Below are 16,325 nucleotides of genomic sequence, written 5' to 3'. Positions count from 1 at the left end.
ATATTACAAAAGGGGAAACATATAACTCTGGGAATGGATAGTAGGAAGTCCTCAACTCTTCTAGTGGCCTGAAGGATTAGTATGGGGGTGGCAAACTGTTCCAGGGTATGAGGCTCAGCAGGGGGACAAGGAGGGTGATTTGAGTTGAGGCATTCACAGGGATCTGATTGTAGAGACAGGATTTGGGACTTGATCCTGAGGACAATGGAGAATCATGAAGGGATGGGAGCAGGGGAGATTTGCATTTTAAAAGGATACCTTTAGCTCCAGAGTGGTGGATAGAACTGAGGGGAAGGTGGCAGAGAAACTATTTGGAGGTTGAGATAGTAGTCCAGGAGATGTGATGATGGCCTTGACACTAGGATGGGAACAAGAGGGAAGCAGAGGGGCAAAAAGATCAATAGGGAGCTAGAAATGACAAGACTTGGCGAATGAATGATCCCCAGCTTTGAGACTAGAGCCATTTCAGGGTATCCTCCAGTAAGAACTGGAGCACTGCCTGGAGCAAGGTGGGAACAGAGGCCTCAGTGTCAGGAGTTGCTGGTTTTAGGTGCCTGTGAGGCATTTAAGTAGAGATGGCCCTGTAGGCAGTTGTTTATATGGCCCTGGAGCCATTGAAGGATCTCCAAATAAGGAGGGAAGTCTAGGCTAGTGATATAAACGTGGGAACCTTCAGTGTGTAGTTGTGGTAGTAGATTTCAGCTGCCTAAGAATTTCTAGAACGCATCTTGCAAATTGGTGACCTAAATTCTAATTTGGTCCTTGCGGGGATGTGGGGGTATGTGTGTGCCTGAATATGTTTAAAAAAAAAAAAAATTAGGACCAACAGTGAATATTGGGATTTTACATTACAGTCTGGATTCTGGATTCTTTTGAAAAATGAAATAATCTAACAGCCCTCATCCTACATTTCTGCATGATAGCAGTTGCCTGGAGCCCCATGGTGGCTTCCCCCATTGGAAAGTGCATAGATGTGTTCAGTTTGCCACAGTTCCTTATGATTCCAGCAGCTTCGCTTACTTCTCTTCTGCACTTGGCCCCTGCAGACGTTTGAGTTTGTAAGCCCTGCTGTAAAGTGAAATGTGGAAAGGGCCAAGAGAAGCCCAGGGAGCTCTACCATATAAAGAGGAGGTAGAAGGGGGGGGGGCAGCAAAAAAGACCAAAGAACAACCAGAAGGGAAAGGAGAGCATGTCAACCAGCTGAGCCCAATGCTGCTGACTCAGTTTGACATGATAAGGACATGTCCTTTGGTCTAGTCAAGTGGAGGCCATTGGTAATGTTGGCGAGAGCCGCTGTGTTCACAGTGAGCTGGTTGGAATGGAGGTTGTGAGGCATCCAGGACTGAATGGAAGGAAAGAGAGACAGGACAGAGAACTTGTTCCAGAAGTTCGACTTTGAAAGACAACTTGTAGTTTGGAGAAACCACAGGGTAAACACAGCACATCAATCTCCTGGAGCGTTAATTTAGCTGGAATATTTGGGGAGAATCATTTTTATATTAAAACAAACAAATATTAGATATGTTCTGTGGCAGTGAGGCCTCCAGGAGAGGAAAAAAGATTAGACATATTGGATCTGGGTTAAATATTGAGTGCTGTCTTTTTGCCATGTGCTATGCGGACTCCTTTGCGTTCATTATCTCATATGATTTTCACAATGGCCGAAGGAAACATGTATCTAGAATATTCTTCATTTTGCAGATGAGCAAACTGAGACTTACGAGGTATGGTTACATGGCTGATTAGTGGCAGAGCTGAGGTTTGAATATGGCTGTGCCACTGAATGTCTGTGTACTCAACTGCTTTTATTGCCTTCTCCCCCCAAGGAGATCTACTTATACCAGCAGCATCTATTGAAAACACTTTCCCCATTGAATTGCTATGATACTTTTGTCAAAAATCAATTGGCCAGATATTGTGTGGGTCTATTTTTGGACTCTCTTTTTTGTTCTATTGATCTGTATATATCTCTCTCTCTGACAGTAGCATGCTGCCAGAATTACTGTAGCTTTATGGTAAATCTGGAAACAAGGTAACAGTCTTCCAGCTTTGCTCTTTTTTTAAAGATTGCTTTCACTGTAGGTCAGATTGCTTTGGCTGTAGGTTTGTCTTTCACAGATCCATAAATTTTAGGATTATGTTGTCAGTTTCTACAAAAAGACCTGCTGGGATTTTGGTTTGTGATTGGCTGTTATGAGACTTTTTAAAAAAACGAGTTAGTGAGGCTTGGATCTCATTTCATATAGATGTTGAAGGACATTAATCCACTAAAGTGTGTGACTACAGGCTAAAGGTTGCTAACCTAAGTTAAAAGGTGAGGCATGTCGGGAAGAGGAGTGGAGGAACCAGGAATGAAATAAATGGTTGCTGATGCTCGTGCATAGTGGAGGAATAATAGGGTGCAGTGAGGTCTTGGGCAAATTATAACTTAAGCCCTGTGCAAGGAGGCAGCTGCTTCTCAACTCCATGCATTGTTGCCATGCAAGTACATACATTCAGTGTTGTTTGATCTTTCAGTCAAGAGGAGTTGGAAATCCAGATTTTTATACAGTCTTCCAGTTTGAAATGAAAGTTTAAGTGGGTTAAACTTCATTTCATAAAGTTTGATTAAACTTTAAGTAGATTAGACTCACATGATACTGACCCACTCAAAATATTGAGTAGGTATCATGTGAGTCAAATAGAACCCTCTAAATGTGGCCCCTGCCCCGGCCAATCTGTGGCCTCTGCCTTAGGCTACTCATTCTTCAGTGCACATTTTCATCATCAGTAAGCATGCTGGTTTTGAAGACAATGTCTAAGGTTCTTTCTAGCTCATTGATTCTAGATTTCAAAAGAGGAAAATATGAAAGTGATTTAAGGGTTTAGAAGGTAGTTGAGAATATCAACAATGAAGATGATACTTTGAGAAGTTAATCCAGAGCTTTCCATGTTATATCCCACTGTCATGTCTGTTTTCTCTTTTAATCCTTCTTACATTGTTTTTGCAGAGTAGACGGCAGAATAACTTACCCAACCACGTGGGAGCCTCAGGTTACAGAGTCAGATCTTCCAGTTGTGAATCCAGTACTCTTTTCCCTATAGTACAACAGTCTCTGAAGACTTGGGAATAGGCAGGTTGGGAGGGAGAGCAGGTGTGGGAGGGCCTCAGGCTCAGGTGAAGGCAGGTCTCTAGCTAGATTTAGAACTTAGCTTGGTTGAAGTGTCAAGGCTTTTGGGTAAAAGTTGAAGCCTTTATGAGAACTCTCTGAAGGCAAGAACTTTGGCGTATACTCAATTCATCCTAGTAAGAGTGCCTGGCACGGTGCTGAACACACAGTCAAATGTTTTTTTGTATAAGTGAATAAATGGATGGATTGATGGAAGAAGGAATCAGTCTTGAGATCAAGGGGGTTGAGAAATTTGTCTAGAAAATTTCAAGGATAGAGAGTCAAATGCTTCTGGTAAGAGTGCTTTGAGAATGCCAAGATCAAAAGCTGAGACTTCATTCTTATAATCCAGCTGATAGATGGAAAGGCTAACTGTGTCCTCCTTCTCATATTTGACTCTTGGATCTGGGTTTTGATGAATAGATTATAGCTGCCTCCCAATGCAGTGTGTTTGAGAAATCAAATAACGATGGTTATGAGGAAGTTAAGGCCACTAAGGCAGAGACCACAGATTGGCCGGGACAGGGGCCACATTTAGAGGGTTCTATTTGACTCACATGATACCTACTCAATATTTTGAGTAGGTCAGTATCATGTGAGTCTAAGTTTTGTATGCCTCTAAAACTTCCAACCAGATATAGGTTCTTATCTTTTGGAAATGCATATTGAAATATGGAATGATACAATATATGGATTTCTTTCGATGGGCTGCTATAGGTCATTGGAATAAAGATGAATCAAGACCGATCATAAGGGGGATCCCTGGGTGGCTCAGCGGTTTAGCGCCTGCCTTTGGCCCACGTTGTGATCCTGGAGTCCCGAGATTGAGTCCCACGTCGGGCTTCCGGCATGGAGCCTGCTTCTCCCTCCTCCTGTGTCTCTGCCTCTCTCTCTCTCTCTCTGTCTATCATGAATAAATAAATAAATCTTTTTTTTTTTTTAAAAGAAGACTGATCATAAGATCATCGTGGAAGCTAGAAACTATTGGATGGGGTTTCATTATATTCACCTCTCTATATATTTGAAAATTTTCATAATAAATATAAAAACTGAACAAAATCAGAGCTTCAAAGGCCCAGCAATGCTTTTGATCAACCAAACTTCATTTTTCTCTGAGCTTGTAAATAGTATGATCATTGAGAGAGAAATGGAACAAAGGAAAGGACTATGGCAGATATAAGAATGTGGTGTTTTTGCTTTGTTTGTTTTTTGCCTTTTTTTTTTTTTAAAGAGAGAGGTGTGGGAGGGGAGGGGCAGAGGGAGAGGGAGAAAGAGAATCTTAAACAGGTTCCATGCCCAGTGTGGAGCCTGTCTCACAACCCTAAGATCATAACCTGAGCCAAAATCAAGAGCTGGATGCTTAACCAGCCGAACCACCCAGGTGTCCAAGAATGTGGGTTTTGAGGTAGCCACAGCTTGGCCTCCTTTAGCTGTGTGACCTTGGGCAAATGTTGAAATGAACTTCCTTAAGTCTGGGTCTTCAGGTCTGTAAAAGCAGGATGACATGGTCTCCCTTGGTGGTTGTGGAGAGGGTTAGGGATGAAATGGGCAAAGCATCCAAGGATAGCATCTGGTTCATCTATATAGTAGCTTTTATTTTTATTAGACAAAGGGACTAATAATGAAAGGCTTTCGGGGTTCCCATTGCCTCTTTATTCCCCACGTGAATTATAAGTGCCAAGGGTTATATAACCACAGGGCTAATTTATTATTTTAGAAACAGAGCTCTTAAAGACCAGATTGGACCCCTTTGGGGTCTGCAAGAACTGTAATCAGTTTACTGCCTTTTGAAAAATGAAGCAAGGAGGAACTTGGAGAAGAAAGGCGTATGAAGGACACCTGGGTAGCTCAGCAGTTGAGCGTCTGCCTTCAGCTCAGGGCGTGATCCAGGATCTGGGATCAAGTTCTGCATCGGGTTCCTTCCAGGGAGCCTACTTCTCCCTCTGCCTGGGTCTCTGCTTCTCTCTCTCTCTCTCTCTCTGTGTGTCTCTCATGAATGGATAAATAAAATCTAAAAAAAAAAAAAAGAAAAAAAGGCATATGAAAGCAGTGGGATGCCATTTGATACCTGTTGGGTTGACCTCCTTCTTTGCCACAGTTAAGGATGATATTCAAGGTTAGTGAGTTTTCTTATGACACTGTTTTCTCACATATACTCTTTATACCTGCTGGGAAAGCATTTTGGTGTTATGTATTGAGAGCCATCTAAAAGCCCTTTCCCAGAGACTTAGTTATCACTTTTTGTAATGTGTTCTTAGGAAATAATTCAGAAGAAGAAATGTTATCTAACCATTAAAAAAATGATTACTGTCATAGAAAAGAGTTAAGTGTAAGCATGCAAGATTGTACCTGAGTTATGATTACTGCCAGGCAGGTATTACACACACACGTAAGTGGAGGCTGGACAAGAGTACATGGAAGAGAAAACAGTTACTGTGTTAGAGTCATAGAGGATGGCTTAATTTTCAAGAGATTCTTTTACTGCTGTTAGAGATTGTGCCTGCACACCTACATATACTCAGAGACCATACTATCATGGCTCATGGAACATTTAGAACATGGGTAAATCCTTTCCAAAAATGGATTAATCAAAAGGAAACCTAAAGGTTTTCTACCTAACCTAAAGGTTCTACCTAAAGGTAGAAAAGAAATTGAAACCAAGACTTTCACTCTTGAACCATTTTGCTGCAAAATACGCCTACTTCAATGCTTCTCTCAGATCTTCGCTGTTATCTCTCAACCACCTTGAAATCTCTTTGTTTCCAGGTCCAATTTCAGAAGCTTCAGCAATTGCGCCTCACACAGTACCATGGAGGGTCTTTACCAAATGTGAGCCAACTACGGAGCAGTGCGTCAGAGTTCCAGGTACTTTCAGATACTTCCTTTCTCCAGGCTGAATCGAGTGTAAAAAGATAGGCAGCCATTGTCTTTAGGAGGATTGGATCTTCAAGGATAAACTGGGCATAGATACAGTTCAGTATTCTTCTGGGAAGCCCATCATTCTTTTCCTAGTTTCTACAGCCTGACATAGAATTATCTCACGGTGTATTTGTATTTGTATTTGCCTCATGCTAAGGCAGCACTGTCCAGGAGAAATATACTGTGAGCCATGTATGTAATCCAGTCTTCTCTAGTAGCCACATTAAAGAAAAAGAAACAGGTACAATTAATTTTACTATTATTTAAATAACTTAAATAATTATTTAACCCAGTAGATCTGAAATGTTACCATTTCACCATATACTTGGTTTAACAAACATAAATGAGATAGTTCACATTCTTTTTTTAAATCTATACTAAATCTTTGAAATCTGGTATACTTCTAGCACATCTTGGTTGAGACTGGCCATATTGCGTGACCTTTCTGTGGTTGGTTTCTACCATGTTGGACAGTGCAGATCAAAGGCCCAGATAAGTGGTCTCTTTTGCATGTAGATTATTGCAGCGTCATAGGGTGCCTCAGTCATTCAGATTAATGGAGAACCTTGTTCTGAACAACATGGAATCAATATTTCAGACAGTGGTATAGACTACTGTTAAGATCCAAATTAGATATCCTAGTCTGAAAAATTAGGGGCCTGTCATCCAATTAAAACAATTTAAGATTTGGTTTTGAAGTTGGGATATAAACTTTAAGATAAGGGGTGAGTTGATTTATTTGAATGCCTGTACATTTTAAAAGTAATTCTTTCTTTGCTGTAAAAGCTGGGTTCACTTGTTTGATGATGGTCCCATAAGGCAAAAGTATTATTTGAAATAGAGACTTCCATCTGAGAGTGCTAGCAAGGGTTGTTAAATATAATGGTTATTAGAAAAAGCACAACGTGAACATATTTGTACCCTGTTACACTGAATCTTGTCTTTCATATATTGACATTGGTATCTTGCTGTACTATATATATACACACACACACACACACTATATGTCTGGATCGGAGGTCTACCTCTAGACCAGACAATCTTCTACATTGGCCTATTGGATCATTCAGTATCCAGATAAAGTAGGTATCTGCTTTATGCTGGATCACATGCTTCTGAAAACAGAACACTGTCAAGGTTTGCTGTGTTTGAGATCCTGATTCTGTGATACTTTATAGTCAACTTTAGAGGAATATAGGTAGAACTTAATATCCTGCCCCTGTCCTGTTGCAGTGGGGGATGGGATGAACTAACAACCCTTGGCCTTCCCATGATTCTTTCTTTGAATAATTCTTCTGCTTCTCCTCCCCCCTCCTTCTTCTTATCGCTTTGAATCAATCACAAACTTATAGAAAAGTTGAAAGTTCAGTACAAATAACTTTTTTTTCCCCTTGAGAAAATACATTGCTAACTTGATTCTCTCTCAACCCCAAATATTTTACTGTGTATTTTCCTACAAGCAAGGATGTTGTCTCTCATAACCCAAACAGAGCCATCAAAATCAGAAAATTAACAGCGGAAAGTTATGACCATCTGATCCACAGACTCCATTCACATGTGGTTTTACCTCGAGTTCCACTGCTGTCCTCTGCAGCAGAAGGATCCAGTTTAGAATTGCATGTATTTATTGTTCTGAGTCTCCTTCAGTCTAGAACAGTTTTTCAGTCTTTTATTTTTGATGTTAAATTATTTTTGACTTTTATAACCTTAGCCACTTTTGAAGAGCACCAGCCAGGTGTTTTGCAGAATCTCCCTTAGTTGGGATTTGTCTGATGCTTCTTCATGATTCGATTCAGATTGGTGTCTTTGGCAGGAATAGCACGGAAGTGATGCTGTTATCTAAGTAGCCCTTTAAGTGGGTGATTGTCTTTTGTCCTATGACTGATGGTGTTCACTTTTATTAATTACGGTGGTGGTACTCTTCCCCTTTGTAGTTAACAAATGTTTTGTGAGGAGATACCTTATCCTGGTCCTTATTAAACTTTCATATGCCCTTTTATTTATTTCTGTAAAGCTGGTTTGTGGCTTCTTATTTTATTCAATGGGTTATAATCTAGAATTATTATTATTTTGATGATCACATTATCTCAGTGCAAGCCCTCTTCTTGGGATTCTTGACAAACTAAGGAGAAAAAGGGAATTCTAAACACAGATTTTTTTTTTTGGTAAACTTTTTTTGAGGTATAATTTACCTACAATGCAATTGACCTTTCTTTTTAAAGATTTACCTATTTATTTATTGAGAGAGAGAGAGAGCACGAGTGCAAATGAGTGTGGGAGCAGGGAGAGGAGCAGAGGGAGAGGGAGAAGCAGACTCTCCACTGAGCAAGGAGCCCCACAAGGGATGCGATCCCAGGACCCCGAGACCCGGACCTGAGCCGAAATCAAGAGTTGGATGCTTAACTGACTGAGCCACCCAGGCGCCCTTCTGTTGATCTTTCTTAGGCATTACAGTTCTGTGTTGTATAACCACCACCATAGTCAATATATAGAACAGTTTCATCATCCCCCAGAAGTTCCTTTATGTTCCTTTGTAATCTGCCTCCACCAATCTGCCTTCTGGAAACCACTGATCTGCAGTTTTGCCCATTCCAGTGTGTCCTATAAAGGGAATTAAAAGTGTGTAATCTTTTGAGTTCTTCTTTCACTTAGTATATTGCATTCGAGATGCATCCCTGTCATTGAGCATGTTAGTTTCCTAGAGCTGCCCTAACAAAGTACCATAAATGGGGTGGCTTAAAACAGCAGAAATTCATTCTCTTCTAGTTCTGAGGCTAGAAGTCTGTGATCAAGGTGGCAGTAGAAGCATGCTATCTGATGGCTCGAGGGAAGAATCTTTCCTTGCCTCTTCCTAGCTTCTGCTGGTTGATGCCAGTCCTTGATGCCCTTTGGTTTGTAACTCCCTCAATCCAGCCTCTTTCTTCATTCCATATAACTGTCTTCCTTGTGTCTCTGTCCAAGGCTCCCTCACCCTTGTCCTTTAAAGTCACCAGTCATTGGATCGAGGGCCCACTCTAATCCAATACGATCTTGTCTTAAGTTGATTACATTTGTAAAGATTCTGTTTCTAAATCAGATCACATTCACAGGTATGGGGCCTTAAGGCTCAAGGGTATCTTTTCAGGGGAACAGGATTCAACTCACTGTATTACATTTATCTATAGTTTATTTTTATTTATTTATTTTTATTGCTGAGTAGTATTCCATTGTATGGGGGTACTGTAATTTCTTTATCCATGCATCACTTGATGGGCATTTGAATGGTTTCCACGCTTTGGTAATTGTGAATAAAGATACTCTCACATAGGGTTTTTATGTAAATACCTAGTAGTGCCGGATCATATGGCAAGTGTATCTTTAACTTTATTAAGAAACTGCCAAACTGTTTTATAATGTTTCTGTACTGTTTCACATTCCCACAAGCAGTGTGGGAGAGTTCAGGTGATTCTGCACTGCTCTCCAGCACTTCATACTCCAGTATTTCAGGGTTGTTGTTTTTTAACTGTGACATAAAACACAACATAAAATTTACCATCTTAATCATTTTTAAGTATATAGTTCAGTGGTGTTAAGTATATTCACATTGTTGTGCCACCAGTCTCCAGAACTTTCTCATCTTACAAAACCGGAACCCAGTACCTATTAGACTACAACTCCTGATTCCCCCTGCCCCCACCCCCGCCCCCATAAGCACAGTGCTACTTTCTACCTCTGTGAATTTGACTACTCCAGGCACTTCATGTAAGTGAAATTACATGCTACTTGTCTTCTCATGACTGGCTTATTTCACCTGGCATGATGTCCTCAAGGCTCACCCATATTTTACAGCATGTGACAAGATTTCCTTTTTATTTAAGGCAAGTAGTTTTCTGTTGTATGTATGTATCACATTTTGTTTGTCCTTTTACCCATTGTGGATACTTGGGTTGCTCCCACCTCCTGGCTGTTGTGAATAATGCCACTGTAAACATGGGTGTGAAAATATCTCAGAGACCCTGCTTTTAGTTCTTCTGGGTGTATTGCTGGATCATATGGTAATTCTATTTTAAATATTTTGAGTAATAGCCATTCTGTTTTCCACTGTGTCTGCACTTCTGCACTGGTTTGTGTTCCCACCCAGTAGTACATGAGGCTTCTTTAGTCAACATCCCACTAATGGGTGTGAGGTGGTGGTATTTCAGTTTAAAATATTTTTGTTATTCTAGTGCATGTGTTGTAGTGGTCTTTTATTATGGTTTAAATTGTATTTTCCTGATAACTGGTTGTGTTGAACATCTTTTTGTGTGCTTATTTGCCACCCTGACATCTTCTTTGGTGAGGTGTCTGTTCAGATCTTTTGCCCAATTTTTAAATGAGTTGTTCATTTTCCTATTATTGAAAGTTGGAGGATCCTTCCTTCCTTCCTTCCTTCCTTCCTTCCTTCCTTCCTTCCTTCCGAGGAGAGAGTACAGATGTGTATGCATGAGTGGCACAGGGGTAGGGGGCAGAGGGAGAATCTTAGGCAGGCTCCAGCATGGAGCCCATGATGGGGCTCGATCTCATGACCTTACCCGAAATCAAGAGTCAGGCACCCAAGGTGCCTGAGCCTTCCAGGTGCCTCTCATTTTCTTAACCAAGTCTTAAAGAGCAAAAGTTCTTAATTTCAATGAAGCCCAGTTGATCAATTTTGCTGTTTTATGATTTGTGCCTTTTGTGTCTTGTCTAAGAATTATATGCTTAACTCAAGATCACAGAGATGTTTTTCCTACGTGGTGTTCTGGAAGTTTTATAATTTTAGGTTATATGCTTAGATAATTTCAAGTTTATTTTTTTTCAATGTAGTACAAAGTATGAGTTGAGGACCATATTCTTTGCATATGGGGGTTGAGTTGTGCCAGCACCAGCACCATTTGTGAGAAGACTTTTCTTTCCTATTGAATTACCTTGGTACCTTTTTTTTTTTAAATTTATTCATGAGAGACACAGAAAGAGGCAGAGACACAGGCAGAAGGAGAGGGAGAAGCAGGCTCCATGCAAGGAGCCCAACGTGGGACTCGATCCCAGGACTCCAGGGCTGAAGGCAGGCACTAAACTGCTGAGCCACCCAGGGATCCCCCATCCTTGGCACTTTTGTTGAAAGTCAGTTGACCATGTTTGTGTGGGTCTGTTTCTGGACTTCATCTTCTGTTCCATTGATCTCCATGCCCCTCATTTTACTAATACCATACTTTTTATCTATTGATCTGCCTATTTATTTATTTTTTAAAGATTTTATTTTTGAGCAATGTGTATACCCAACCTGGGGCTTGAACCGATAACCCCAAGATTAGGAGTTGCATACTTTTCTGACTGAGCCAGCTAGGTGCCCCTAATACCACACTTTTTTTAAGAAGTTGAGATATAATTGACATATAACATTATATTAGTTTTAGGCGTGGAATGTAATGATTCGATATTTGTATGTATTACAAAATGATCACCACAATAAGACTAGTTAACTTCTGTCACCAAACAGTTACAAAAATTTTTTTTTCTTGTAATGAGAAATTTTAAGATTTACTCTCTTAGCAGCCTTCAAATAGGCAATACAGTTTATTAACTATAGTCACCATCCTGTACATTAGCTCATGGCTTATTTTACATCTAGAAATTTGTGCCTTTTAACCCCCATTACCCATTTCATCTACCACCCACCCCTTTAAGATTCCACATAAAAGTGAGAACCTACTAATACCACACTGTCTTGATTGCTATATCTTTACAGGAAGGCTTGGACTCAGGTACTGAAGTTCTGAACTCAGAACTGAGAGTTCTCCAACTTTGTTCTTTTTAAAAGTTGTGTGGCTTATTTTAGTTCCTTTACTTATCCATACAATTGTAGAATCAGCTTGTTGACTTCTATGAAAAAAACCTGCTGGGATTTTAGATGGGGTTGTGTGGAATCGTAGACCAGATTGGGGAGAATTGACATTTCAATAATAAATCTCAATAATAATGAGCCTCCCAGTCCATAAACGTAGTACAGAAGCATGAATTGTAATTCAAGTGAAGTTGCTTATAATGATTTATTTACACATAGTCAGTCCTCTTCTCTTCCTCTCGTGTTTATAGATCACTTTGTGGAGTTTACCAAATATTTTCACATCTATTATTTTACTTGATCTTCACTACAACATTTGTTTGGTAACCATTGTACCATTTTAATATCAGTTAAAGACCAATTTTCTATCCTAATGAAGGATCTCAAAGCACATTCTTTTCCTCCAACCCAATGGGCACTTTTACAGAGAACACAGACTTATCAGATGAGTAAGCCAAAGCAAGCTTTTCAGGCTGCCTTCTGATAATCTTCAGCGAGGGTTGGGTCATCAGGCAGGGGTGGCTAGGGGCTACAGCCCTCCTATCTCTAGGCAAGGCCCAGCATCTGTACAGTAAAGGCAGAGAGGAGGAAGTGGCATTATCTTCCTCTCCGAAAGCAAGGGCTGTGTCTTTGGGTTAGGGGAGAACCAACTGTTCTGCAGCATGTTCTAGCCTGCCTAAGAGCTCAGGCACCTGTTTGTTGTGTGACCTGATTGTCAGGCAGCTACAGAGAGAGGGACAGAGGGATAGGGATAGGGATAACCCTTCAGAGCCTCCATGCAACCTACCTAGTCCTTTTGAATACTATCCCTAAAAACTAATCATACTTTTTATATTTCTGATTACTACATTTTAACAAAATTGCATCATCTTGTTTATAACTGAGGGTATATGAGTTCTCACTGATTTAGAGAATAGTCTGGTAGCCAAAGGGAGAAAGGTGGGTTGCAGGGCAGTCAAGGTAGGGAAGGCCAGCTCCAGGCCAGTGATTTTTCTAGTCCTGCTGCCAACATGAGAGCATAGAATGAGGCCCAGAGTTTGCACAGTAAGTACGTGAGAAAACCAGAACTTAAAAATCAAGTCTGGCTCCTAGTTCAATTTTTATGGCTTTCCTTTCAGTTTTTATAATATTCTTTTAAAAAAAATTGGTAAAATATGTATGAGTCAAATTCCAACAAATGGAAAACGTTTGTAGTAATATTAATCTGAAAATACTGTTGATAGTAGCTAGCATTTATTGAGCAGGTGCTGTGTGCCAGACACTGCATTACACTCTCTGCATAGGATATTTAATTTTTACAAAAACCCTTTGGGGCTCTTACTGTCGGGCTAGTCTCATTTTTCTAGAACATTTTGCTTTTCATGATTTGTTTTTGCGTTTGGCACATGAAACTTTAATCAGGCCCAACAGTTGCCAAATCCACAGAAAAGAGGTAACATCCCTGTTCACATTTTAGCTCTTTTCTTTCTCTCTCTGTCTCTCTCTGTCTCTCTCTCTCTTTTTAAAGATTTTAGTTATTCATGAGAGAAACAGAGAGAGGCAGAGACACAGGCAGAGGGAGAAGCAGACTCCATGCAGGGAGCCCGACGTGGGACCCGATCCCGGGTCTCCAGGATCAGGCCCTGGGCTGAAGGTGGCACTAAATCGCTGAGCCACCCGGGCTGCCCTGTCTCTCTCTCTCTCTCTCTCTCTCTTTTGTCTCTCTTTCTCTCTTTTGAAGATTTTATCCATTTGGGGTGCCTTGCTCATTTGGTTAAATGTCGGCCAGCTGGGGTCATGATCCTGGGGTCCTGGGACTGAGTCTCACATCCAGCTCCCTCCTCAACGGGGAGTCTGCTTCCTTCTCCCCCGCAACTTGTGCTCTCTCTCTTAAATAAATAGGTAAAAAATATTTTTAAAAGATTTTACTTATTGGGCAGCCCGGGTGGCTCAGTGGTTTAGCGCCGCCTTCAGCCCAGGGCGTGATCCTGGAGACCTGGGATCGAGTCCCACGTCGGGCTCCTTGTATGGAGCCTGCTTCTCCCTCTGCCTGTGTCTCTGTCTCTGTCTGTGTCTCTCTCTCTCTGTGTGTCTCTATGAATGAATAAATAAAATCTTTAAAAAAAAGATTTTAGGGATCCCTGGGTGGCGCAGCGGTTTGGCGCCTGCCTTTGGCCCAGGGCGCGATCCTGGAGACCCGGGATCGAATCCCACGTCGGGCTCCCGGTGCATGGAGCCTGCTTCTCCCTCTGCCTGTGTCTCTGCCTCTCTCTCTCTCTCTCTCTCTCTGTGTGACTATCATAAATAAAAAAAAAAGATTTTATTTATTAATTTGAGAGAGAGAGCACGAGCAGGGGAGAGGAGCAGAGGGAGAAGGAAGAGCAGACCCCACCCTGAGCAGAGAACCCCACTTGGGACTGCATCTCAGCCCCCAGGGATCATGACTTGAGCCAAAGATGGATGCTTAACCGACTGAACCACCCCAGGTGCCCTGGCTCTTTTCTTTCAATAGTTTTTACCAGGACATAAATATTTTTAACAAAATCAGCATCATATTTACTACACATATAGTTTTGTATCTTATTTTTTCACATCGTAAACATTTTCCCATATGTTTAAATGGTCTTTAAAAGAATTTCTGGTGGCCAACTGTATTCTATTACATGGGTGTCCCACAATTTAACATAAAGGTGTCCCTTATCATTGGACATTTGGGTTGTTTTCACTGCTTATTCGTAGGACATGTGTGTATATAAATTGATCATGCACTAGGCCAAATAAATTCTCAGTAAATTAAAAAAAGAGAAATTGAATTCAAATATAATTGACAAAATTGTGATCGGTAATTTTTAAAAATCCAACCACTTGATCAAACATTTAAATCTTAAAAAAAAAAAAAACTATTAGATATGTTATCAGTGGCCAGTTAGAATACATAAAGAAAAAAAAGATCACATTTATAATAGCTTAACAATATATATGTATATATGTGTATAAAACATTTGTTTTAGTTAAACTTACAAGAACTGTAAGAAAAAAATTGTATAAAGCATGAGAGAATATAAAAAGCTAAAGTTTCCCTTTACTTTGAAAATCTGATGAAAGCTGTGAATCCTACCTGAGAAAAGTACATATACATGTACACATGCTCTCTTTCACTTTCCCGTTTTTAAAAGATTTTGTTTATTTTTTAAAAGATTTATTTATTATTATAGACAAGTAGAGAGTGGGGCAGAGGGAGGGAGAAAGAGAATTTCAAATAGACTCCCTGCTGAGCATGGAGCCCTTTTTGGGGCTGGATCAAGAGTCAGCCACTTAACCAACTGAGCCATCCAGGAGCCCCTCATTCACTTTCTTAAACTTTTTATTAGGGAAAATTTCAAATGTATTACACTCATGTTTGCACATATTTTAATCCCATGTGAAGAATTATTGGCCTAAAATGATTTGCATTTATTTATGTTTGTATTAAATATTTTTTAAAAATCCCTGTGCCTTATCTTCTTATGCCTGGTTTTCTGAATCTGTTAAATGCCTCCAAAGAAAATTGTGGACGGTATTTCAGTAACTTGGTACAAGGTTGGACAGGCAGAAAGGGAGTTATTTGAAATCTTTGCCTTAATTCTCAAGCAGCCTTTTAGCAGTTTTTGAAACCTCCTCTGTCCTCAAGCAGAAAATCCAGTCCTATACACATATTTTTTTAAAAGAATTATTAATGAATTTATTTGAGACAGAGAGAAAGAGTGGGGTGGGGGCAGAGAGAGAGGGAGTGAGAATCTCAAGCAGACTCCCCGCTAAGCACAGAGCCTGGTGTAGGGGGTGACCCTGATTTGACCTGATCCCATGACCCTGAGATTATGACCTGAGCTGAAGAAATCAAGAGTGGGATGCTTAACTGACTGGAGCCACCCAGGTGCCCCCAGTCCTATATGCATATTTGGATGCCAGATCTTGAGAGCTGCTTCTTTGAAATTCAGGGTAATATCATAAGTAGCCTAGGTATCAGCATGCATAATCTGAAATACCTTCACTTCCTGCAGCCAAATCTCACCTCTCAGAGCTCTGCCAGCTATTGTCTGCACTGAAGGCTGTAAAGGCTTGAGAGGGGGCAGGGGAGCAATGGAGGGTTGAGATCTGCCCGCCTACCCCATGGTATAAGGAACACTCCCAGCCTCAGGAGCTGAATTCCAAGCAGGTGAGAAGCTATGCAGTGACACAAGAGAGATTGATTGTCTCTGAATATTCTTGCAGATTGCGTAGGGCGGGATGACGAGATGAACAGCACACCTGTGCATCTGGTGGCCCCTTTTTTCCAAAAGGAAGAGCTGAGGTTCTTCGATGGCATCCGGACAGCTCTAGAGGGGCTGCAGACCACCCTCCCTCTGAGTTCCCTTAGGCAAATCTCTGAACCTTATGATGATAGTGACAGTTACTTAATA

General features: G+C 40.8%; 1 protein-coding gene across 7 annotated transcripts in view; it reads left to right on the top strand.

Moving 5' to 3' along the window:
• The window catches only part of CRTC3 (CREB regulated transcription coactivator 3), a 119,976-nt gene that overhangs the window by 4,212 nt on the left and 99,439 nt on the right, over positions 1-16,325 (top strand). For all 7 annotated transcript variants that reach the window (XR_013365215.1, XR_013365212.1, XR_013365211.1 and 4 more), the window contains exon 2: positions 5,916-6,014. Coding sequence is in view for 2 of the 7 variants with exons in the window: in XM_077873036.1 (XP_077729162.1) it covers positions 5,916-6,014 (99 nt within the window). In the remaining 5 variants the exon portion in view is untranslated. The remainder of the gene's footprint in view (positions 1-5,915; positions 6,015-16,325) is intronic.

This window comes from Canis aureus, chromosome 2 (assembly GCF_053574225.1).
Source record: "Canis aureus isolate CA01 chromosome 2, VMU_Caureus_v.1.0, whole genome shotgun sequence".
Classification (NCBI taxonomy): Eukaryota; Metazoa; Chordata; class Mammalia; order Carnivora; family Canidae; genus Canis; species Canis aureus.
This window is presented reverse-complemented; position numbering and strand designations above follow the sequence as displayed.